We start from the raw sequence: 26,302 nt of genomic DNA, 5'->3' as shown, positions 1-26,302 counted from the left end.
CACACTGACAGAATATATTCCACTTAAGCTGCAACCATTAAACCAATTCTTTAAATAGTACAATAGTTAATTTCTGTGAAGAAGAAATAACTTAGGCTATATTGGGTTGAACAAGCAAACATGATTACTGGACGGACGTATTAGATGTGGACCAACAGTTCTCACTCAAGACGATGAAATAATTGTGGATATGAAAACCTCAATTCCACCAGAGTGATTTTATTTGATATACTAACCTGGATTCCACCTCTGTCTTCATTACCTGCCATCCCATCTACTTCATCCATGATGACTACATGATGAGATGACACCTTGCCAGTACATGCTGAAAACATGTTGACTTTTAGATTATTAAACAACAGTGTCCAAACACAACTTTGTGCAACAACTTCCTATAAATCTGTCTAATTTTATATTTTATTGTCTGATTGTTCATCAATGTATATCTCATCTGTTTGTTCATACAGGTTTCTAGTTACGTCTACATGTGTGAAGGGCATGCAACTGGCCAGCTATTTCTGTAATTTAATATAGTGATGACATATAACTTCTCCAGTTTAAAATTAACCTGGAGACAAATTCTCCCTAGTCTTTCTTTTTGCCACATCAGTAGAGATGCACTTTATTATTTTTGTCAACACACTTTCTTGTGTTCCAATATGTATGCTAGACACCCTTTTCTAAAGATACCAAATGAACTATTTACCATGTTTCCAAGCACCAGTGAGTATTACCGTTTTTACACACATTGAAAAGTCAACCCCATTTACATCTTCCATAGTGATATACATTAAATATAAACACTTAGCTCGTGGTATTTTCACCCAAAAACCAGCATACTTAATGATTGTTTCCCATGAGGTACCCATGTTATAATGTTAGTCCTGTCTCTTGACACTGTTTCATCTGTGTACAGTTTTAAACAATCGTAACAGCCCATTTTTTGTGGAACAATTCCTTAGAAGCTTTGCCTACAATTTCTAAAAGCTTGAGGTTCTGCTAGTCTAGTGTAGGACAGACACTAAGTTAGTGGACTGAACAATGTTTGGCACCCATGTAGAACATCATCAACAAATCTCTTGGTTGTGGTCATTGACTCATTTTTCAGATAATGTAACTTGATAAAATAAAGAATGAATGTGATCATAGGAAGTTGTATTAAACATTTGGAAATGCTCACAACTCCATCATCAGTAATCTCAAGATACAAAACAAACGAGCAATATTTGTAATTACAACAAAAGTAAATGGTTTGAATATAGAAATATAAAATGAGAAAACAAAATTGTGGTACAAATGAATTTGTTAAAATGACTTTAAATTTTGTGAAGATTGTTTATCATCTAACATCTGAAGAGCTGGTAGTCAAAGAACTCTCCAGAAACAAAAATCTAATCATTGCCTGACAGGAAAAAGGAAACAAATTTGTTTTCCTCAGCAAAACATATGAAAGTGGCTAACAAGGAGGCACCTCTACCAGCAAAATCAGATCTTCTCACCAAGGACCAGACAGAAGTCAGATATGAAGATGCAGGATGGGAAGACTGGCTTGTAGAATGTGGGATAGAGGTTAAAAAAGAAGGGATGAATAACCTGGAAGAGGGACAGATGGCAATAGAAGCAGATGTTGTAACCTCATAATCAAAGGTTGTGCAAACTAATGGGATGCAATCAGAAGGGTGGATCAGAGAAATGACCTGATGAAGCAACTGGATGGGAGGATATACATTAAAGGTATTTGTGTACCAATCCTGGTTGACTGCCAAAACTTGTAGATGCAGTAAAAAAGACCAAAAGAGGCACAAACTGGAATTGAAATGGTTGAGGTGAGATAACAAACAGCAGCTAATCTTTGGTTTTCTTAGGGAAAACAACAAGACAGGAGTAGAAACCCCTGTTATGATGGTGAACCAGTTCAACTGCTCTTGAGCAATCTCTGACAAATGCTGGCATGTCACAGGATCTCTAAGAGAAATAAAAGAAATAGGATGAGGAGACAGTAGGTTGGAAAAGAAACTGGATAATGAATCCTTTTGATAGAGCCTGTATTACCCACTGATCAGCAACAAAGGAAGCCAGTAAAAAAGAATATCCAACAATTGAGCTCCCACAGGGAAAACAGTGGAACTGTTGGTGAGAAGTGTTATGTTGCTGAGGAAATTGGCAAAAAGAAGCACCTCATTTGAAGGAAAGGGTAAGAGTTGTGAGGGTGGAGGATGGAAAACAGGTCCAGATGGCATGTGATGCTGACTGAGACAAACAAGCTTCAAAAGTCATAAGGGTTGATTGCTAACAGGCTGATGTTATCCGAGGCTCACCATTGTCAGGTTCTGTAATGAAGACATAACCCTTGCAAGACACGAATCTTTGAAATATATGGAGGGTAAATCAACTCAAGTCAAAACTGAGTCCCTGACTATAACATCCCAACAAGAAAGAAACCACGTATATAAAGCCACAGCAGAGGAAGAAAGGTAGGCTAGTGTGGAGGAGAGAAGTTCAAGGGTATCTACAGAAACCCTCACAGGATTTGTATGGAAAAACCTTTGATAGCAGATGTATGGAAGAAAGGTAGGCTAGTGTGGAGGAGAGAAGTTCAAGGGTATCTACAGAAACCCCCACAGGATTTGTATGGAAAAACCTTTGATAGCAGATGTATGGAAGAAAGGTAGGCTAGTGTGGAGGAGAGAGTTCAAGGGTATCTACAGAAACCCCCACAGGATTTGTATGGAAAAACCTTTGATAGCAGATGTATGGAAGAAAGATACTTCAGAAGGGTAATGAGGGTAAGAAGGTGAGAATAGTAGTCATGGGTAAGACAAAAATTAGATTTGGTGGCCAACCCCCAAAGAGGGGGGGGAAGTGCTAATTCTCTCAGCTTATTGTGAAACAAACTGATCTGCATGTACCTAAATATCAGAGGAGGAATGAATTACCAAAACTGGTTGAGAAGATTGGTCATGTAACAAGGAGTGGTGAGGGAAGTAAGAAACAGGAAATAAAACAGCACAAACCAGTGAAACAAATTCCATGAAGACTGAATTAGGCCTAGGTGATTCCTCAGGCTGGAACTGGAAAGGAATGGCAGACTCCGGAGGGGGGAAAAAGACAATCAAAATCCCTGTCAATCTGAATAATTTCAAGAGAAGCCAGGGTATAAATACTGACCTGAGTAGCATTCATAAAAACAGAAAGATCCACTGTTGGGTCACCTACACCTGAATCATGAAAGAAAACTCTGGTTGTCAGTGTGACTCACAAAGTGGTAATGTGAACTTTATAATTCAATAAATCTACTCAAAAATTCGAGTACAGAAATATAGTGACCACAATAAAATCATACCAAAGAAATTAAAGGGAGAGAAAACACTTGTAGCAAAAATTGAAGTATTGGTCATACGTAAACACTTTAGTACATAAAATAAGACGTCTGTACTCAAATGCAGTGTGTGCATAGGAGGGAGGGAGGGAGGGAAGTAACCTGAGGGGATAACATTCCACTTTAGGGAAGTTACCTGAGGGGATAACATTCCACTTTAGGGAAGTAACCTGAGGGGATAACATTCCACTTTAGGGAAGTAACCTGAGGGGATAACATTCTACTTTAGGGAAGTAACCTGAGGGGATAACATTCTACTTTAGGGAAGTAACCTGAGGGGATAACATTCTACTTTAGTGAATGTAACCTGAGGGGATAACATTCTACTTTAGTGAATGTAACCTGAGGGGATAACATTCTACTTTAGTGAATGTAACCTGAGGGGATAACATTCTACTTTAGTGAATGTAACCTGAGGGGATAACATTCTACTTTAGTGAAGTAACCTGAGAAGATAACATTCCACTTTTGGTTAAGAGTTAGTGCATGATGATTTACACAAGAGAAATCTTCAAATAATAGTAATTCCAACAATGGGAGAGTGCAAGGCTTGTGACATGAATAAAGTTTACATATAAAGGGCAGCACTAAACTTGCGCTGTACTGGAAACAAACATTCTTTGTTGCAGATTAAGAAACAAATATTTTTTGCTCTAAATTAAGAAACAAACGTTATGTTCCAAACTAAGGAGACAGAAAAGATGTTATTCAGTGATAGTTACAGACTTCAGTTTGAATATTTTAACAAGTTTTCTTCCAAGCCTATTTTGCAAATACTTTCTAGGGTCCCACTAGTCATTTTATAATTACTATTTTAGGAAGAGTGTATATGTAGCCATTGTGTCCTACCAAACAAGTGGTCCTTTAGAAAGAAAGTGGAGCACAACTTACCAGTGGGTTATGTGAATCTTACTAGAAGACTATTAAGAGCACTAGTGGGTCATGTGAAGCTGTTCGTGCACAGCATGCAAATATTACTAAAATCTTATACATGAAAAGTGAAATATTAGTGATGCATCATCTTCCCATAATTCAGCGAGAATGTAACCATAACAATGCATATCATGGTTAGCAATGAGCTACCTACTTCCAGCCAATATGTTCCTCAAAATTGGTAACATAATAACCAGGTTATGCCTTATCACATTACTCAGGTGGTCTGTAGGGTTTTATTAAGTAACTTCAGTGGTTTGTAGAGCTTTATTATCATTTAGATGTATTGTAAGATTTTATTATTTCACTTAGGTGAACTGTAAGGCTTTATTATGCCACTTAGGTATATTGTGAAGTTTGATCATGTCACTTTGGTATATTGCAAGGCTTTACCACATCACTTCAGTGCATTGTAAGGTTTATTATGTCACTTAGGTATACTGTGAGGTCTCATCATGTCACTTAGGTATAGTGTGAGGTCTCATCATGTTACTTTGGTATAGTGTGAGGTCTCATCATGTTACTTTGGTATAGTGTGAGGTCTCATCATGTTACTTTGGTATAGTGTGAGGTCTCATCATGTCACTTTGGTATAGTGTGAGGTCTCATCATGTCACTTTGGTATAGTGTGAGGTCTCATCATGTCACTTTGGTATAGTGTGAGGTCTCATCATGTCACTTTGGTATAGTGTGAGGTCTCATCATGTCACTTTGGTATAGTGTGAGGTCTCATCATGTCACTTTGGTATAGTGTAAGGCTTTACCACATCACTTCAGTGCATTGTAAGGTTTATTGTGTCACTAAGGTATAGTGTGAGGTCTCATCATGTCACTTAGGTATAGTGTAAGGTCTCATTATGACACTTAAGTACACTGTAAGGTCTCATCATGTCACTTAGGTGTATTGTAAGGTCTCATTATGACACTTAGGTATACTGTAAGGTCTCATCATGTCACTTAGGTATACTGTAAGGTCTCATTATGACACTTAGGTGTATTGTAAGGTCTCATAATGTCACTTAGGTATACTGTAAGGTTTCATCACGTCACTTAGGTATATTGTAAGGTCTCATCATGTCACTTAAGTATATTGTAAGGTCTCATCACGTCACTTAAGTATACTGTAAGGTCTCATCATGTCACTTAAGTATACTGTAAGGTCTCATAATGTCACTTAGGTATATTGTAAGGTCTCATAATGTCACTTAGGTATACTGTAAGGTCTCATCATGTCACTTAAGTATACTGTAAGGTCTCATAATGTCACTTAGGTATATTGTAAGGTCTCATAATGTCACTAAGGTATAGTGTGAGGTCTCATCATGTCACTTAGGTATATTGTAAGGTCTCATAATGTCACTTAGGTATATTGTAAGGTCTCATCATGTCACTTTGGTGTATTGCAAGGCTTTACTACATCACTTCAGTGTATTGTAAGGTTTATTATGTCACTTAGGTATATTGTAAGACTTATGTCATGTAGGTATAATGCAAGGCTTTATTATGTCACTTAGGTATATTGTAAGGCTTTATTATGTCACTTAGGTATATTGTTAGACTTATGTCATGTAGGTATAATGCAAGGCTTTATTATGTCACTTAGGTATATTGTAAGACTTATTATGTCATGTAGGTATATTGTAAGACTTATTATGTCATGTAGGTATATTGTAAGACTTATTATGTCATGTAGGTATAATGCAAGGCTTTATTATGTCACTTAGGTATATTGTAAGACTTATTATGTCATGTAGGTATATTGTAAGACTTATTATGTCATGTAGGTATATTGTAAGACTTATTATGTCATGTAGGTATATTGTAAGACTTATTATGTCATGTAGGTATAATGCAAGGCTTTATTATGTCACTTAGGTATATTGTAAGACTTCTTATGTCATGTAGGTATAATGCAAGGCTTTATTATGTCACTTAGGTATATTGTAACACTTATTATGTCATGTAGGTATATTGTAAGACTTATTATGTCATGTAGGTATAATGCAAGGCTTTATTATGTCACTTAGGTATATTGTAAGACTTCTTATGTCATGTAGGTATAATGCAAGGCTTTATTATGTCACTTAGGTATGTTGTAAGACTTCTTATGTCATGTAGGTATAATGCAAGGCTTTATTATGTCACTTAGGTATATTATAAGGCTTTATTATGTCATGTAGGTATAATGGAAGGCTTTATTATGTCACTTAGGTATATTATAAGGCTTTTCTTCATTAACAAAAAACTAGTTTTTATATTTCATCAGTTTTCCTCATTTATTTCCATACAATCAGAATAACACTTTTGTGTCTGTATAAAGAAGTAACTCATAAAAATGATAGAACGCTACTTTCCCATGTCTAACATAATCAAAACCACCAAAATTACAATAATCTTGTATAATGAATGAGGGCAAAGTGAGAACTAATTCCATTTTAAGTGTCAAGGGTTAAACTACAAGGAGAAGTTCCTTTTTATTTAATGTACAATCTTTATTTTTATACCAGTAATATAAGTTACTTTCCTTTTATTCAAAAGAGTTGTTTATATGCAAGTTTAAATTTTAAGCTGCATACCTTAGTTAACGTAACTAGAACTTGTAGCGACAAAGATACTAAAGAATCTTAGTTTATAAACAAGTTAACGTAACTAGAACTTGTAGCGACAAAGATACTAAAGAATCATTTTTGTTACGAGCATTAAACTCCTCATTCTAAGTTACAGTAAACCCCATTCTACCCCAAGTCCCCGACTTCAATATTTTGCCCAAAAACAGGTAATATTTCCATTTTACTTCATGCTAACTCAAACTTCTCTGTAATAAATAAAAACAGAGACAGAGAGAGAAAAAAATTTTAACAAGAAATTCAGGTCATCATAACTCACAGCTAACATTGCGATGTACAAATGTGCTTCAACAGTATTTTCATCTTAGATGTTTATATATCTACCTTAAGTTTAGCTACTTACAGAACAGAATAAAATGTATCCAAATTATAATCTTACACTAAACAAGGATTAGACTTTTATTTTCACCACTATCAAGTAACATAATATTAAAAAATCATACTAGACCACAAAAGTATAAGTTTGCAAAATTAATACCAGTGTTACAAGTAACCTTACCTGAAAAATAGTTGCCAAGACTTTTGTTACCTAAAAGCTGAGAAATTTCTTCATCTAGATTTTTCTTAGAACGGGTATCAGAAGCATTCAGCTCAATATATTCAAATCCAGCTTCCTACAATACAAAAAACCAAACAAATGTTAAACACTTAAAACCAAATTTAAGGATTTTCAGCTTATCATCACTGAATATTTATATCAAACCATATGCTGCAGGTGAGACGTGCATTTCTTCCCAGGTTCCCACCCTGCTAGTTCCAGGTTCATCTTCCTGGTTGTCATTACTACCCACCCTGCTAGTTCCAAGTTCATCTTCCTGGTTGTCATTACCAGTCAGATTGGTAGTTCCAGGTTCATCTTCTTGGTTGTCATTACTAGCCACCCTGCTAGTTCCAGGTTCATCTTCCTGGTTGTCATTACTAGTTGCCTCGCTAGTTCCAGGTTCATCTTCCTGGTTGTCATTACCAGTCAGATTGGTAGTTCCAGGTTCATCTTCTTGGTTGTCATTACTAGCCACCCTGCTAGTTCCAGGTTCATCTTCTTGGTTGTCATTACTACCCACCCTGCTAGTTCCAGGTTCATCTTCCTGGTTGTCATTACCAGTCAGATTGGTAGTTCCAGGTTCATCTTCCTGGTTGTCATTACTAGCCACCCTGCTAGTTCCAGGTTCATCTTCCTGGTTGTCATTACTAGTTGCCTCGCTAGTTCCAGGTTCATCTTCCTGGTTGTCATTACCAGTCAGATTGGTAGTTCCAGGTTCATCTTCTTGGTTGTCATTACTAGCCACCCTGCTAGTTCCAGGTTCATCTTCTTGGTTGTCATTACTACCCACCCTGCTAGTTCCAGGTTCATCTTCCTGGTTGTCATTACCAGTCAGATTGGTAGTTCCAGGTTCATCTTCCTGGTTGTCATTACTAGCCACCCTGCTAGTTCCAGGTTCATCTTCTTGGTTGTCATTACCAGTCAGATTGGTAGTTCCAGGTTCATCTTCTTGGTTGTCATTACCAGTCACACTGCTAGTTCCAGGTTCATCTTCTTGGTTGTCATTACCAGTCACCCTGCTAGTTCCAGGTTCATCTTCTTGATTGTCATTACCAGTCACCCTGCTAGTTCCAGGTTCATCTTCTTGGTTGTCATTACTAGCCACCCTGCTAGTTCCAGGTTCATCTTCTTGGTTGTCATTACCAGTCACCCTGCTAGTTCCAGGTTCATCTTCTTGGTTGTCATTACCAGTCGCCCTGCTAGTTCCAGGTTCATCTTCTTGGTTGTCATTACCAGTCACCCTGCTAGTTACAGGTTCATCTTCTTGGTTGTCATTACCAGTCACCCTGCTAGTTCCAGGTTCATCTTCTTGGTTGTCATTACCAGCCGCCCTGCTAGTTCCAGGTTCATCTTCCTGGTTGTCATTACTAGTCTCCTCGCTAGTTCCAGGTTCATCTTCCTGGTTGTCATTACCAGTCTCCTCGCTAGTTCCAGGTTCATCTTCCTGGTTGTCATTACCAGTCTCCTCGCTAGTTCCAGGTTCATCTTCCTGGTTGTCATTACTAGTCTCCTCGCTAGTTCCAGGTTCATCTTCCTGGTTGTCATTACCAGTCTCCTCGCTAGTTCCAGGTTCATCTTCCTGGTTGTCATTACCAGTCACCTCGCTAGTTCCAGGTTCATCTTCCTGGTTGTCATTACCAGTCACCTCGCTAGTTCCAGGTTCATCTTCCTGGTTGTCATTACCAGTCACCTCGCTAGTTCCAGGTTCATCTTCCTGGTTGTCATTACCAGTCACCTCGCTAGTTCCAGGTTCATCTTCCTGGTTGTCATTACCAGTCACCCTGCTAGTTCCAGGTTCATCTTCCTGGTTGTCATTACTAGCAGCCCTGCTAGTTCCAGGTTCATCTTCCTGGTTGTCATTACTAGTCACCCTGCTAGTTCCAGGTTCATCTTCCTGGTTGTCATTACTAGCCACCCTGCTAATTCCAGGTTCATCTTCCTGGTTGTCATTACTAGTCGCCCTGCTAGTTCCAGGTTCATCTTCTTGGTTGTCATTACCAGTCTCCTCGCTAGTTCCAGGTTCATCTTCCTGGTTGTCATTACCAGTCACCTTGCTAGTTCCAGTTTCATCTTCCTGGTTGTCATTACCAGTCACCTCGCTAGTTCCAGGTTCATCTTCCTGGTTGTCATTACTAGCCACCCTGCTAGTTACAGGTTCATCTTCTTGGTTGTCATTACTAGCCACCCTGCTAGTTACAGGTTCATCTTCTTGGTTGTCATTACTAGTCACCCTGCTAGTTCCAGGTTCATCTTCTTGGTTGTCATTACCAGTCACCTTGCTAGTTCCAGTTTCATCTTCTTGGTTGTCATTACTAGTCACCCTGCTAGTTCCAGTTTCATCTTCCTGGTTGTCATTACCAGTCACCTTGCTAGTTCCAGTTTCATCTTCCTGGTTGTCATTACCAGTCACCTCGCTAGTTCCAGGTTCATCTTCCTGGTTGTCATTACTAGCCACCCTGCTAGTTACAGGTTCATCTTCTTGGTTGTCATTACTAGCCACCCTGCTAGTTACAGGTTCATCTTCTTGGTTGTCATTACTAGTCACCCTGCTAGTTCCAGGTTCATCTTCTTGGTTGTCATTACTAGCCACCCTGCTAGTTACAGGTTCATCTTCTTGGTTGTCATTACTAGTCACCCTGCTAGTTCCAGGTTCATCTTCCTGGTTGTCATTACCAGTCACCTTGCTAGTTCCAGTTTCATCTTCCTGGTTGTCATTACCAGTCACCTCGCTAGTTCCAGGTTCATCTTCCTGGTTGTCATTACTAGCCACCCTGCTAGTTACAGGTTCATCTTCTTGGTTGTCATTACTAGCCACCCTGCTAGTTACAGGTTCATCTTCTTGGTTGTCATTACTAGTCAGATTGTTAACATCCTCTTGTCTCATCTCCTCTTCATCTCACATTTGAATGCCAATTGACTCTTTTGTTATCTTCTGAGCTATACGAGTCAGGCGCATCATGAAGTACATGTAGAAACTTGGGTTATTACTTTCCACTTGAGATGTGAACATGGTTGGCATGCCGTTGTTTAGCATTCTTGTTGGTTAATGAAGGGATGAGTGGCACGTACTGATGAAAACCATATATCAACATCAGGTGGGAAGACAATAAATATTTTCCAACTCGTTTTACTTATGTGCATCATGAGTGATAATTCTGGATGACAAAGGGAAATATTTGTCCCAGTCACAGTGTAATGGGGTGGGAACACTGGGAAATAAACATCTCAGCTGCAGTGACAAATAATTAAAACAATTCTGACTTTATGGGCACCCTCTTCTGGAAATGACACAAGGTTTTTCTAAGTAACATTAAAAATTTGATAAAGCAACTTTACTGTCAATGTACGTCAATGAAATCAGTATTATAAAGTACATTATCATTCATTGTTTCATATTAACTAAGATTTATTTATTATTATTCCATTTATTTAAAAAAAAAAACTATTCTTTTCTTTTGCTGTCCTGTGGTGTATGAATGTTTAACTTCTGGTCTATGATATTTGAACTGCCTCCTACCTACAACAGACATCTAAATATAGACAGAAACTAGGCTAATTGCTCTGTTTATATATCCTTTTAAATTCTTTATGGCAAGTTCCAAGAAAGGGAAACAAACTTATTAAAATTCTTGACAGAAGCCACACCCACTTTTTACATTCACCTACACTTATTTGTATCGATGTTCATAACTAGCATTGTTACCGCCCTTGCTCACATTATCTTTGTCAATTAAATTTTATTTAGGTTTTAATATATATTTAATTTCGTTTCAAAATGCACATTTTAAATATTTAAATATTTTGTTTCTTAAAATTGTAATCTAAACTTTTCCTCAATTGATGAGGCTTGATGTAGTACATGTGCACAACAATCATGTCTGCTGAAGTTAAAGTATGTCTGCCTAGGATATCGTAACATTGCCCATGGATACCCACCAGTGCATAACATCATAAATAATAATGCTGAAGGATAAGAAGATAAAATAAAACATCACAAAACAATTATGTGTGAAAATTTAAAGAATTACAATTAATCCTTTTCAGACGAGTCATGAGTCGTAGGCCAGGTTGTTACATTTAAGTTGCACTCGAAAGTTTATCAAATTCATATTATATGGATATATATCAATAAGTTTGATATCAAACTGTAAATTATAATTCAAATGCAAGTATTATAGACTATTAAGAAACACAGCTAAATGTTAGCACTATATACTATTAAGAAACAAAGCTAAAAGTTGGTATTATATACTATTAAGAAACACAGCTAAATGTTGGTATTATATACTATTAAGAAACACAGCTAAATGTTGGTATTATATACTATTAAGAAACAAAGCTAAATGTTGGTATTATATACTATTAAGAAACAAAGCTAAATGTTGGTATTATAGACCAAGAAACACAGCTAAATGTTGGTATTATATACTATTAAGAAACAAAGCTAAATGTCGGTATTATATACTATTAAGAAACACAGGTAAATGTTAGCATTATATACTATTAAGAAACAAAGCTAAATGTTGGTATTATAGACTAAGAAACACAGCTAAATGTTGTTATTATATACTATTAAGAAACACAGGTAAATGTTGGTATTATATACTAAGAAACAAAGCTAAATGTCGGTATTATATACTATTAAGAAACACAGGTAAATGTCGGTATTATATACTATTAAGAAACAAAGCTAAATGTTGGTATTATATACTATTAAGAAACACAGCTAAATGTTGGTATTATATACTAAGAAACACAGCTAAATGTTGGTATTATATACTAAGAAACAAAGCTAAATGTCGGTATTATATACTATTAAGAAACACAGGTAAATGTTGGTATTATATACTATTAAGAAACACAGCTAAATGTTGGTATTATACACTATTAAGAAACACAGCTAAATGTTGGTATTATATACTATTAAGAAACAAAGCTAAATGTCGGTATTATATACTATTAAGAAACACAGGTAAATGTTAGCATTATATACTATTAAGAAACAAAGCTAAATGTTGGTATTATATACTATTAAGAAACAAAGCTAAATGTTGGTATTATATACTATTAAGATACGCAGCTAAATGTCGGTATTATATACTATTAAGAAACACAGGTAAATGTTGGTATTATATACTATTAAGAAACGCAGCTAAATGTCGGTATTATATACTATTAAGAAACACAGGTAAATGTTGGTATTATATACTATTAAGAAACACAGCTAAATGTTGGTATTATACACTATTAAGAAACACAGCTAAATGTTGGTATTATATACTATTAAGAAACACAGGTAAATGTTAGCATTATATACTATTAAGAAACAAAGCTAAATGTTGGTATTATAGACTAAGAAACACAGCTAAATGTCGGTATTATATACTATTAAGAAACACAGGTAAATGTCGGTATTATATACTATTAAGAAACACAGGTAAATGTCGGTATTATATACTATTAAGAAACAAAGCTAAATGTCGGTATTATATACTATTAAGAAACAAAGCTAAATGTCGGTATTATATACTATTAAGAAACAAAGCTAAATGTCGGTATTATATACTATTAAGAAACAAAGCTAAATGTCGGTATTATATACTAAGAAACAAAGCTAAATATTGGTATTATATACTAAGAAACAAAGCTAAATGTCGGTATTATATACTATTAAGAAACAAAGCTAAATGTTGGTATTATATACTAAGAAACAAAGCTAAATATTGGTATTATATACTAAGAAACAAAGCTAAATGTCGGTATTATATACTATTAAGAAACAACGCTAAATGTTGGTATTATATACTATTAAGAAACAAAGCTAAATGTCGGTATTATATACTATTAAGAAACACAGGTAAATGTTAGCATTATATACTATTAAGAAACAAAGCTAAATGTTGGTATTATAGACTAAGAAACAAAGCTAAATGTCGGTATTATATACTATTAAGAAACACAGGTAAATGTTGGTATTATATACTATTAAGAAACAAAGCTAAATGTTGGTATTATAGACTAAGAAACACAGCTAAATGTTGTTATTATATACTATTAAGAAACACAGGTAAATGTTGGTATTATATACTAAGAAACAAAGCTAAATGTCGGTATTATATACTATTAAGAAACAAAGCTAAATGTCGGTATTATATACTATTAAGAAACACAGGTAAATGTCGGTATTATATACTATTAAGAAACAAAGCTAAATGTTGGTATTATATACTATTAAGAAACAAAGCTAAATGTCGGTATTATATACTATTAAGAAACACAGGTAAATGTTAGCATTATATACTATTAAGAAACAAAGCTAAATGTTGGTATTATATACTATTAAGAAACAAAGCTAAATGTTGGTATTATATACTATTAAGAAACAAAGCTAAATGTCGGTATTATATACTATTAAGAAACACAGGTAAATGTTAGCATTATATACTATTAAGAAACACAGCTAAATGTTGGTATTATATACTATTAAGAAACAAAGCTAAATGTTGGTATATACTATTAAGAAACAAAGCTAAATGTCGGTATTATATACTATTAAGAAACACAGGTAAATGTTAGCATTATATACTATTAAGAAACAAAGCTAAATGTCGGTATTATATACTATTAAGAAACAAAGCTAAATGTCGGTATTATATACTATTAAGAAACACAGGTAAATGTTAGCATTATATACTATTAAGAAACAAAGCTAAATGTCGGTATTATATACTATTAAGAAACACAGCTAAATGTTGGTATTATATACTATTAAGAAACAAAGCTAAATGTTGGTATTATATACTATTAAGAAACTAAGCTAAATGTCGGTATTATATACTATTAAGAAACACAGGTAAATGTTGGTATTATATACTATTAAGAAACACAGGTAAATGTTAGCATTATATACTATTAAGAAACAACGCTAAATGTTGGTATTATATACTATTAAGAAACAAAGCTAAATGTTAGCATTATATACTATTAAGAAACAAAGCTAAATGTTGGTATTATAGACTAAGAAACACAGCTAAATGTCGGTATTATATACTATTAAGAAACACAGGTAAATGTCGGTATTATATACTATTAAGAAACAAAGCTAAATGTCGGTATTATATACTATTAAGAAACAAAGCTAAATGTCGGTATTATATACTATTAAGAAACAAAGCTAAATGTCGGTATTATATACTATTAAGAAACAAAGCTAAATGTCGGTATTATATACTATTAAGAAACAAAGCTAAATGTCGGTATTATATACTATTAAGAAACAAAGCTAAATGTAGGTATATACTAAGAAAGAAAGCTAAATATTGGTATTATATACTAAGAAACAAAGCTAAATGTCGGTATTATATACTATTAAGAAACAACGCTAAATGTTGGTATTATATACTATTAAGAAACAAAGCTAAATGTCGGTATTATATACTATTAAGAAACACAGGTAAATGTTAGCATTATATACTATTAAGAAACAAAGCTAAATGTCGGTATTATATACTATTAAGAAACAAAGCTAAATGTCGGTATTATATACTATTAAGAAACAAAGCTAAATGTCGGTATTATATACTATTAAGAAACACAGGTAAATGTTGGTATTATAGACTAAGAAACAAAGCTAAATGTCGGTATTATATACTATTAAGAAACACAGGTAAATGTTGGTATTATATACTATTAAGAAACACAGGTAAATGTTAGCATTATATACTATTAAGAAACAAAGCTAAATGTTGGTATTATATACTATTAAAAAACACAGGTAAATGTTGGTATTATATACTATTAAGAAACAAAGCTAAATGTCGGTATTATATACTATTAAGAAACACAGCTAAATGTTGGTATTATATACTATTAAGAAACAGCTAAATGTGGGTATTATATACTATTAAGAAATGCAGCTAAATGTTGGTATTATATACTATTAAGAAACACAGCTAAATGTTGGTATTATATACTATTAAGAAACGCAGCTAAATGTTCGTATTATATACTATTAAGAAACAAAGCTAAATGTCGGTATTATATACTATTAAGAAACAAAGCTAAATGTCGGTATTATATACTATTAAGAAACAAAGCTAAATGTCGGTATTATATACTATTAAGAAACACAGGTAAATGTTGGTATTATAGACTAAGAAACAAAGCTAAATGTCGGTATTATATACTATTAAGAAACACAGGTAAATGTTGGTATTATATACTATTAAGAAACAGCTAAATGTGGGTATTATATACTATTAAGAAATGCAGCTAAATGTTGGTATTATATACTATTAAAAAACACAGGTAAATGTTGGTATTATATACTATTAAGAAACAAAGCTAAATGTCGGTATTATATACTATTAAGAAACACAGCTAAATGTTGGTATTATATACTATTAAGAAACAGCTAAATGTGGGTATTATATACTATTAAGAAATGCAGCTAAATGTTGGTATTATATACTATTAAGAAACACAGCTAAATGTTGGTATTATATACTATTAAGAAACGCAGCTAAACGTTCGTATTATATACTATTAAGAAACAGCTAAATGTGGGTATTATATACTATTAAGAAATGCAGCTAAATGTTGGTATTATATACTATTAAGAAACAAAGCTAAATGTCGGTATTATATACTATTAAGAAACAAAGCTAAATGTCGGTATTATATACTATTAAGAAACAAAGCTAAATGTTGGTATTATATACTAAGAAACAAAGCTAAATGTTGGTATTATATACTATTAAGAACCTCAGCTAAATGTTGGTATTATAGACTAAGAAACAAAGCTAAATGTCGGTATTATATACTATTAAGAAACAACGCTAAATGTTGGTATTATATACTATTAAGAAACACAGGTAAATGTTCGCATTATATACTATTAAGAAACAAAGCTAAATGTCGGTATTATAGACTAAGAAACACAGCTAAATGTTAGCATTATAGACTATTAAGAAACACAGCTAAATGTTGGCATTATATACTATTAAGAAACAAAGCTAAATGCTAGCATTATATACTATTAAGAAACAAAGCTAAATGTTGGTATTATAGACTAAGAAACACAGCTAAATGTTGATATTATATACTATTAAGAAACAGCTAAATGTTGATATTATATACTATTAAGAAACACAGCTAAATGTTGATATTATATACTATTAAGAAACACAGCTAAATGTTAGCATTATATACTATTAAGAAACAAAGGTAAAAGTTGGTATTATATACTATTAAGAAACAAAGGTAAAAGTTGGTATTATATACTATTAAGAAACACAGCTAAATGTTGGTATTATATACTATTAAGAAACAAAGCTAAATGTCGGTATTATAGACTAAGAAACACAGCTAAATGTTGGTATTATATACTATTAAGAAACGCAGCTAAATGTTGGTATTATATACTATTAAGAAACGCAGCTAAATGTTGGTATTATATACTATTAAGAAACTCAGCTAAATGTCGGTATTATATACTATAATGAAACTCAGCTAAATGTCGGTATTATATACTATTAAGAAACTCAGCTAAATGTCGGTATTATATACTATTAAGAAACTCAGCTAAATGTCGGTATTATATACTATTAAGAAACTCAGCTAAATGTCGGTATTATATACTATTAAGAAACACAGCTAAATGTTGGTATTATATACTATTAAGAAAGAAAGCTAAATGTTGGTATATATATACTATTAAGAAACACAGCTAAATGTTGGTATTATATACTATTAAGAAACACAGCTAAATGTTGGTATTATATACTATTAAGAAACAAAGCTAAATGTTGGTATTATAGACTAAGAAACACAGCTAAATGTTGGTATTATATACTATTAAGAAACAAAGCTAAATGTCGGTTTTTGGGTTTAATGTAGTATATTAAATGGAGCACCAGTTCAAATTATACTTTTGTGATGTCAAAATACCAAGTCTAAAGTTCCTTGGTTCAGGCTAATTCTTCATATCCCATGAGTCTGCATCCATTTACAGTAACATAAGTCCTTTCCTTTGGTCTTATTTTTACGGTACACAAATTAGCCACAGTGGTAATGTTACAAAATATGTGTCAGAACATGTCTTTGTTTCTATTTCAATACATTTTGTACCAAAAACACAGTGTGAGAAAAGCCCAAATGTAGATTTATGTAAAAGGTATGATGCTACCTTAATACATTAAAACAAATATTTAAGTACATTATAAATAAAAGAAACCCAAGAATTTCAATTTGCTCAGAATTAGAGTCTTAATGGGTTTTGATACCTGACACACAAGCTGGGCTGATGTGGTCTTTCCAATTCCAGGTGGACCAGATAGAAGAGCAGCTTTGAAAAATGACCCATCATCTGCAGCTCCACCCCATCGAGCTTCAGAAGATAAAGATAAGACAAGAACAAGGTTAAAGATCTTAAAATATTTATGTTTCACAAAATTTTAATATTTTGAAATCTTTGGAATAATGAATGAATTTATAACTTACATTAAGTGATACCTATTCTTTCTTTTTAATCAAAACACAAATCACATTAGTTAAAAATGTACTGCCTCCTCACAGTAAATAACAAAATGTAGAAATTGAAACACACAAGTTAGTAACAAACATGTTTGGGAAGAAAGGATCATTCATAAAGAACACTACACTTACGAGGCTGTGGTTTTTTCCCAGAACTGTGGTTTTTATACCAGTTTGTTAACCACTTCATCAACTTATTAACATTGTACTGCCTCCTCACAGTAAATAACAAAATGTAGAAATTGAAACACACAAGTTAGTAACAAACATGTTTGGGAAGAAAGGATCATTCATAGAGAACACTACACTTACGAGGCTGTGGTTTTTCCCAGAACTCCGGTTTTATACCAGTTTGTTAACCACTTCATCAACTTATTGACATTGCTTCTTTCTCCTTGCTGGCCAATTATCTGCTTCGTTGATGTAGGTCTGTATTTATCTACCCACATTTTATAGTCTTCTCCCTAATATTAATTAGATTACATAAAAATCTATTACTTTTGTATTTCAAATACTTTGAATTTTTTACACAAAGAATATTCGATTTTTACCAGTATTTTCTTTTAAGTCAATTCTAAACTTAAAAATAAGAGAGACTTTTGCAGGAAAACAGATGTTTTTTAGAGACAATTTTCAATCATAAATATTCTTACATTAAACAAGAGATCTCACGTGGCAGACCTTCTTACATTAAACTAGAGATCTCAGGTGGCAGACCTTCTTACATTAAACTAGAGATCTCAGGTGGCAGACCTTCTTACATTAAACTAGAGATCTCACGTGGCAGACCTTCTTACATTAAACTAGAGATCTCAGGTGGCAAATCATCTTACATTAAACTAGAGATCTCACGTGGCAGACCTTCTTACATTAAACTAGAGATCTCACATGGCAGACCTTCTTACATTAAACTAGAGATCTCACATGGCAGACCTTCTTACATTAAACTAGAGATCTCATGTGGCAGACCTTCTTACATTAAACTAGAGATCTCAGGTGGCAGACCTTCTTACATTAAACTAGAGATCTCACGTGGCAGACCTTCTTACATTAAACTAGAGATCTCACGTGGCAGACCTTCTTACATTAAACTAGAGATCTCACGTGGCAGACCTTCTTACATTAAACTAGAGATCTCAGGTGGCAGACCTTCTTACATTAAACTAGAGATCTCACGTGGCAGACCTTCTTACATTAAACTAGAATCTCACGTGGCAGACCTTCTTACATTAAACTAGAGATCTCACGGGCAGACCTTCTTACATTAAACTAGAGATCTCAATGGCAGACCTTCTTACATTAAACTAGAGATCTCACGTGGCAGACCTTCTTACATTAAACAAGAGATCTCACGTGGCAGACCTTCTTACATTAAACTAGAGATCTCAGGTGGCAGACCTTCTTACATTAAACTAGAGATCTCAGGTGGCAGACCTTCTTACATTAAACTAGAGATCTCAGGTGGCAGACCTTCTTACATTAAACAAGAGATCTCACGTGACAGACCTTCTTACATTAAACAAGAGATCTCACGTGGCAGACCTTCTTACATTAAACTAGAGATCTCACGTGGCAGACCTTCTTACATTAAACTAGAGATCTCACGTGGCAGACCTTCTTACATTAAACTAGAGATCTCACGTGGCAGACCTTCTTACATTAAACTAGAGATCTCACGTGGCAGACCTTCTTACATTAAACTAGAGATCTCACGTGGCAGACCTTCTTACATTAAACTAGAGATCTCACGTGGCAGACCTTCTTACATTAAACTAGAGATCTCAGGTGGCAGACCTTCTTACATTAAACTAGAGATCTCACGCAGACCTTCTTACATTAAACTAGAGATCTCACGTGGCAGACCTTCTTACATTAAACTAGAGATCTCACGCAGCAGACCTTCTTACATTAAACTAGAGATCTCAGGTGGCAGACCTTCTTACATTAAACTAGAGATCTCACGTGGCAGACCTTCTTACATTAAACTAGAGATCTCACGTGGCAGACCTTCTTACATTAAACTAGAGATCTCACGTGGCAGACCTTCTTACATTAAACTAGAGATCTCACGGGCAGACCTTCTTACATTAAACTAGAGATCTCACGTGGCAGACCTTCTTACATTAAACTAGAGATCTCATGTGGCAGACCTTCTTACATTAAACTAGAGATCTAACGTGGCAGACCTTGTTACATTACACTAGAGATCTCACGTGGCAGACCTTCTTACATTAAACTAGAGATCTCACGTGGCAGACCTTCTTACATTAAACTAGAGATCTCACGTGGCAAATCATCTTACATTAAACTAGAGATCTCACGTGGCAAATCGTCTTACATTAAACTAGAGATCTCAAGTGGCAGACCTTCTTACATTAAACTAGAGATCTCACGTGGCAAATCGTCTTACATTAAACTAGAGATCTCACGTGGCAAATCGTCTTACATTAAACTAGAGATCTCACATGGCAGACCTTCTTACATTAAACTAGAGATCTCATGTGGCAGACCTTCTTACATTAAACTAGAGATCTCACGTGGCAAATCATCTTACATTAAACTAGAGATCTCACATGGCAGACCTTCTTACATTAAACTAGAGATCTCAGGTGGCAGACCTTCTTACATTAAACTAGAGATCTCATGTGGCAGACCTTCTTACATTAAACTAGAGATCTAACGTGGCAGACCTTGTTACATTACACTATTAAATTTACTGTATTATTACTTATATAATTCTAGATCCTTCTTATTTTTAATACCCCATAGTCCAGTACATCATTTTCTAAATGGGGTACATTAGAAAATTAAACTTTAAAAACTTTTATGAGCAGAAATGCAACAATGGTGTTACCCTACAACCAGACTGAAAAGAATCAGGTTGTTACATGCTAACCTTGATTCTATCCACAGTTTCTTCTGGTTTGTATTTCTTACAAAAAAGAATTAGGTTGTTAGATGCTAACCTTGATTCTATCCACAGTTTCTTCTGGTTTGTATTTCTTACAAAAAAGAATCAGGTTGTTACATGCTAACCTTGATTCTATCCATAGTTTCTTCTGGTTTGTATTTCTTACAAAAAAGAATTAGGTTGTTAGATGCTAACCTTGATTCTATCCACAGTTTCTTCTGGTTTGTATTTCTTACAAAAAAGAATCAGGTTGTTACATGCTAACCTTGATTCTATCCATAGTTTCTTCTGGTTTGTATTTCTTACAAAAAAGAATTAGGTTGTTAGATGCTAACCTTGATTCTATCCATAGTTTCTTCTGGTTTGTATTTCTTACAAAAAAGAATTAGGTTGTTAGATGCTAACCTTGATTCTATCCACAGTTTCTTCTGGTTTGTATTTCTTAGAAAAATGAATTAGGTTGTTACATGCTAACCTTGATTCTATCCACAATTTCTTCTGGTTTGTATTTCTTACAAAAATGAATTAGGTTGTTACATGCTAACCTTGATTCTATCCATAGTTTCTTCTGGTTTGTATTTCTTACAAAAAAGAATTAGGTTGTTAGATGCTAACCTTGATTCTATCCACAGTTTCTTCTGGTTTGTATTTCTTACAAAAATGAATTAGGTTGTTAGATGCTAACCTTGATTCTATCCACAGTTTCTTCTGGTTTGTATTTCTTACAAGATTGATCTGAAGGGCTGTAATGCTCTTCACTTTTACGCTTCCTCATTTCTGGTTTAACAGCAGAGTCTAGATTTCTTGAGGTGTCTTTCAGTGAGGACTTAACTGGAGTTCTTGATTGTTTTACTGGACTTTTTGATGTTTTGTGTCCTGGTAAAGTTTTGATCAACTCCAAAAATTCGTCCTCATTTATTTGTTTTGTACCAAGATTCTCTGCCTATAGAAAGAAAAACACTTATTAAAAAGATGTATATCTCTACCAATATATTCTTGTCCCCAAACAAGAGCCAGAGCATGTATTACATGAGAGATAAGTTTTCTTTCCAGTACAAAAAGGATTGAAAGTCACCAAGGCTAAGCATGGTATACAAACTTAATTTTAACAACAACTAAACCAGTTTCACCAGGAATTCACCAGTAATGAATCAGATTGAGTGTAACTGGAAACTGAAGTATCAGATTTCAGATTAAAAATTATAAAAGTACAAAAACAAAACAAACTTTTGAGAAGTTTTAATTGTTAAATATCTACATAAATCTGACAAAAAAAAAATATTCTTTGATCTGTAGCAAACCAAATGTAAGAGAACTCACACTACAGTCTCTACTGAGGAAAAGTTAGCAGTTATGTCTACATAATGTTTCTATGTTTGTATATTATTTTATCTTATATTTTCACAGTATAATGATTTATGAAGTTATACAACAATTCACAGGATGGTGTTTAAGATAAAATTAAGTTCACAACAACCAATTATGTCCAACACCAACTGATACCAATAGCATATCTGTTCTGTGTCCACCATGGGTGTTTATCACCAACTTTTACCATTTAAGTCCTCGAGTTTACCACTGAGATACGAGCTTTGTTTCTGGTTAAGCATAAAATTACACAATATGAAAACATATATCTAATGAACTAAGTAGCACAGTGAAAGATTAACCTTTAAACATATGTCTGATTAACCCTTTTGAGATGGGTCACAGGTCAAAGGTCATTTTGCTTGTTGTCTTGCATTCAAAATTTTATTGAACTACTACTTTATGAATTTATGTCAATATGTTTAGAATCAAACTAGAGCTTATCAAAGTTTAATTATACATGAACTAACTTCCTACTTTAAAGAACACATCTGAATATAGATTCTAGTATAGTATATTTAATGCAGAGCTGTTTAAAATTAGATTTTGTGACGTCAAAATACTAAGTTTATAATTTTATACAAATTAGGAATTCAAGTTACTAAATTTGACAAGTTAGAGTATAAAATAAGGACCTCGTATGTTTTTATTTTGTTGAGATATAGCTCATGTACTGAACCAAACACAGTGGCCTCTGTCAGGTCTTTTCATTTTTAGAAACGGTCCGTTATATACTCTTACTACAGAATATGGTATGTGAATAACCAATTAATAGCCCAGAATTTCTCCAGAATGGTTTTCTCAACAATCTTCATCTTTGATAAGGCTTTCACATTCTTTCGATCCAAAATTTTAATGAGGTAGGTTGTGTCTTTAGTTTGCTCAGAGTTTCATATTTTACGAAATCTAAATAAATCTTAGTTACTACAGTTAATAAATGATAGTGGAATTCTATGGTATCAGTGTAGTTATTTATAAGTATTCAACTGTAAAAATAAAACCTACAAAACATTTTGTTTGATATCCTCCACATACAAAATTTTAAAAGGCTTAGCAACTCATGTCCAACAACAGCCGAGTACAAAGGTCATAGTGAGAAGAAATACTTTTCTAAACTTGATTTGTTGTCCTATATTTTAAGAAAAATAAATTTCATAATTTATTTCTAAATAGTAGTATATAACGTATAATAATTGAAATGTGACTATATATTACAAAATACTGGTTCACTAAAATACAGACAACTCAGGGAAGACTAAAGTTGTATATAACTGAATATGTAAAAAGTGCACATGCACCAAGTCAATGTGAGTTATGTAATGTTAGCTAGACATGACTGGAAGGTCTATACACTAATGAATTATACATAAATGTATAACATTATGACACTTAAGCTACTTAGACTAAACAGTGGTATTGTTGTGTTATAATTTGTAACTGTTTTAGCATGAAAAAAACTATTTTATAATAATTTTATGATGGTTACAAGATTAGTCAGGTAACAGACACCACATAGAATCCAAAAAATAACAAAATATAAAACTGAAAACAAATGTTTGAAATGTATTTAGCAGGTTGTTGATATTTTTGGGATGAAGAATAGCTTTTAATCATAACATGAAGACATTTTGCACTTGTATTAGTAACAAAACAGACTATTTTCAGAAAGAAATCTCTAGTAAACAAATTTCATTAAAAAATCTGATTTTTTGTACACAAAATACTAGTAATATTTATTAAAAGTCTTACAAATTTTGCAAAGTTACATATGCTGTATCAAAAGTTACAGTATAATTACTTAACATGTAGAAATGTGTAGATACATACCAAACTCACAGCAAAAGGGCTACCCAAGGAACACAGTGAGAGATTAACTTGCAAACACGATATGTCCGATTAACTAAACAAAGTAGTAGACACATATTCATTCTTTGCATGCAAACTCTCACCAAAAACACCTCGTCTGTATTTCGAATGGTGGTGCACCCAATAAAACTGGGATGTTATACAAATTTCAACTTATTTCAAAAGCAAGATAGTTTTTCTCAGGAAGTAATAAAACAAAACAAAGTGAAATAAAGATAACATCAACTCAAGAATCACAGAAAACAAAAGATGAAGAAAAAAGAGTGTTCTAAGATTTCTGTCACTAATAACTTCACCAGGGACATTAAAGGTTAATCAATATCATATCTGTGAAGTCAGAACCAGGAGGAATACTTATGTACTTCAAGCAACAGCTGTCAATATGAATCTTCAATATGTACGTGAACCCACAAATGGTGGATTAACCAATGACTAAAAAACAAACACCACACATCTGATGTTATAATTTGACTCGCATCACTGTTTTAATTAACAACCTTATTCTCACATAAAGAACAAACACCACACGTCTGATGTTATAATTTGACTCACATCACTGTTTTAATTAACAACCTTATTCTCACATAAACAAACACCACACGTCTGATGTTATAATTTGACTCACATCACTGTTTTAATTAACAACCTTATTCTCACATAAAGAACAAACACCACACATCTGATGTTATAATTTGACTCACATCACTGTTTTAATTATTATTCTCACATTAGGAACAAACACCACACGTCTGATGTTATAATTTGACTCACATCACTGTTTTAATTAACATTATTCTCACATAAAGAACAAACACCACACATCTGATGTTATAATTTGACTCACATCACTGTTTTAATTAACATTATTCTCACATAAAGAACAAACACCACACGTCTGATGTTATAATTTGACTCGCATCATTGTTTTAATTAACATTATTCTCACATAAAGAACAAACACCACACGTCTGATGTTATAATTTGACTCACATCACTGTTTTAATTAACAACCTTATTCTCACATAAAGAACAAACACCACACGCCTGATGTTATAATTTGACTCACATCACTGTTTTAATTAACATTATTCTCACATAAAGAACAAACACCACACGCCTGATGTTATAATTTGACTCGCATCACTGTTTTAATTAACAACATTATTCTCACATAAAGAACAAACACCACACATCTGATGTTATAATTTGACTCACATCACTGTTTTAATTAACATTATTCTCACATAAAGAACAAACACCACACATCTGATGTTATAATTTGACTCACATCACTGTTTTAATTAACCTTATTCTCACATAAAGAACAAACACCACACGTCTGATGTTATAATTTGACTCACATCACTGTTTTAATTAACATTATTCTCACATAAAGAACAAACACCACACATCTGATGTTATAATTTGACTCACATCACTGTTTTAATTAACAACCTTATTCTCACATAAAGAACAAACACCACACGTCTGATGTTATAATTTGACTCACATCACTGTTTTAATTAACATTATTCTCACATAAAGAACAAACTCCACACGTCTGATGTTATAATTTGACTCACATCACTGTTTTAATTAACAACATTATTCTCACATAAAGAACAAACACCACACATCTGATGTTATAATTTGACTCGCATCACTGTTTTAATTAACATTATTCTCACATAAAGAACAAACACCACACATCTGATGTTATAATTTGACTCACATCACTGTTTTAATTAACATTATTCTCACATAAAGAACAAACACCACACGTCTGATGTTATAATTTGACTGACATCACTGTTTTAATTAACAACCTTATTCTCACATAAAGAACAAACACCACACGCCTGATGTTATAATTTGACTCACATCACTGTTTTAATTAACATTATTCTCACATAAAGAACAAACACCACACGCCTGATGTTATAATTTGACTCACATCACTGTTTTAATTAACAACATTATTCTCACATAAAGAACAAACACCACACATCTGATGTTATAATTTGACTCACATCACTGTTTTAATTAACATTATTCTCACATATAGAACAAACACCACACATCTGATGTTATAATTTGACTCACATCACTGTTTTAATTAACATTATTCTCACATAAAGAACAAA

At 33.4% G+C, this 26,302-nt stretch overlaps 1 protein-coding gene across 1 annotated transcript in view; it reads right to left on the bottom strand.

The window, feature by feature from the left end:
- The window catches only part of Gnf1 (germ line transcription factor 1), a 77,827-nt gene that overhangs the window by 33,775 nt on the left and 17,750 nt on the right, over nt 1-26,302 (bottom strand). The window contains exons 4-8 of the mRNA XM_076492060.1: nt 21,610-21,867; nt 18,326-18,477; nt 18,146-18,225; nt 17,764-17,867; nt 7,439-7,553 (exon numbers count right to left, since the gene is read on the bottom strand). Coding sequence (XP_076348175.1) covers nt 7,439-7,553; nt 17,764-17,867; nt 18,146-18,225; nt 18,326-18,477; nt 21,610-21,867 — 709 coding nt within the window. The remainder of the gene's footprint in view (nt 1-7,438; nt 7,554-17,763; nt 17,868-18,145; nt 18,226-18,325; nt 18,478-21,609; nt 21,868-26,302) is intronic.

The sequence above is a fragment of the Tachypleus tridentatus genome, chromosome 3, assembly GCF_004210375.1.
Source record: "Tachypleus tridentatus isolate NWPU-2018 chromosome 3, ASM421037v1, whole genome shotgun sequence".
Classification (NCBI taxonomy): Eukaryota; Metazoa; Arthropoda; class Merostomata; order Xiphosura; family Limulidae; genus Tachypleus; species Tachypleus tridentatus.
This window is presented reverse-complemented; position numbering and strand designations above follow the sequence as displayed.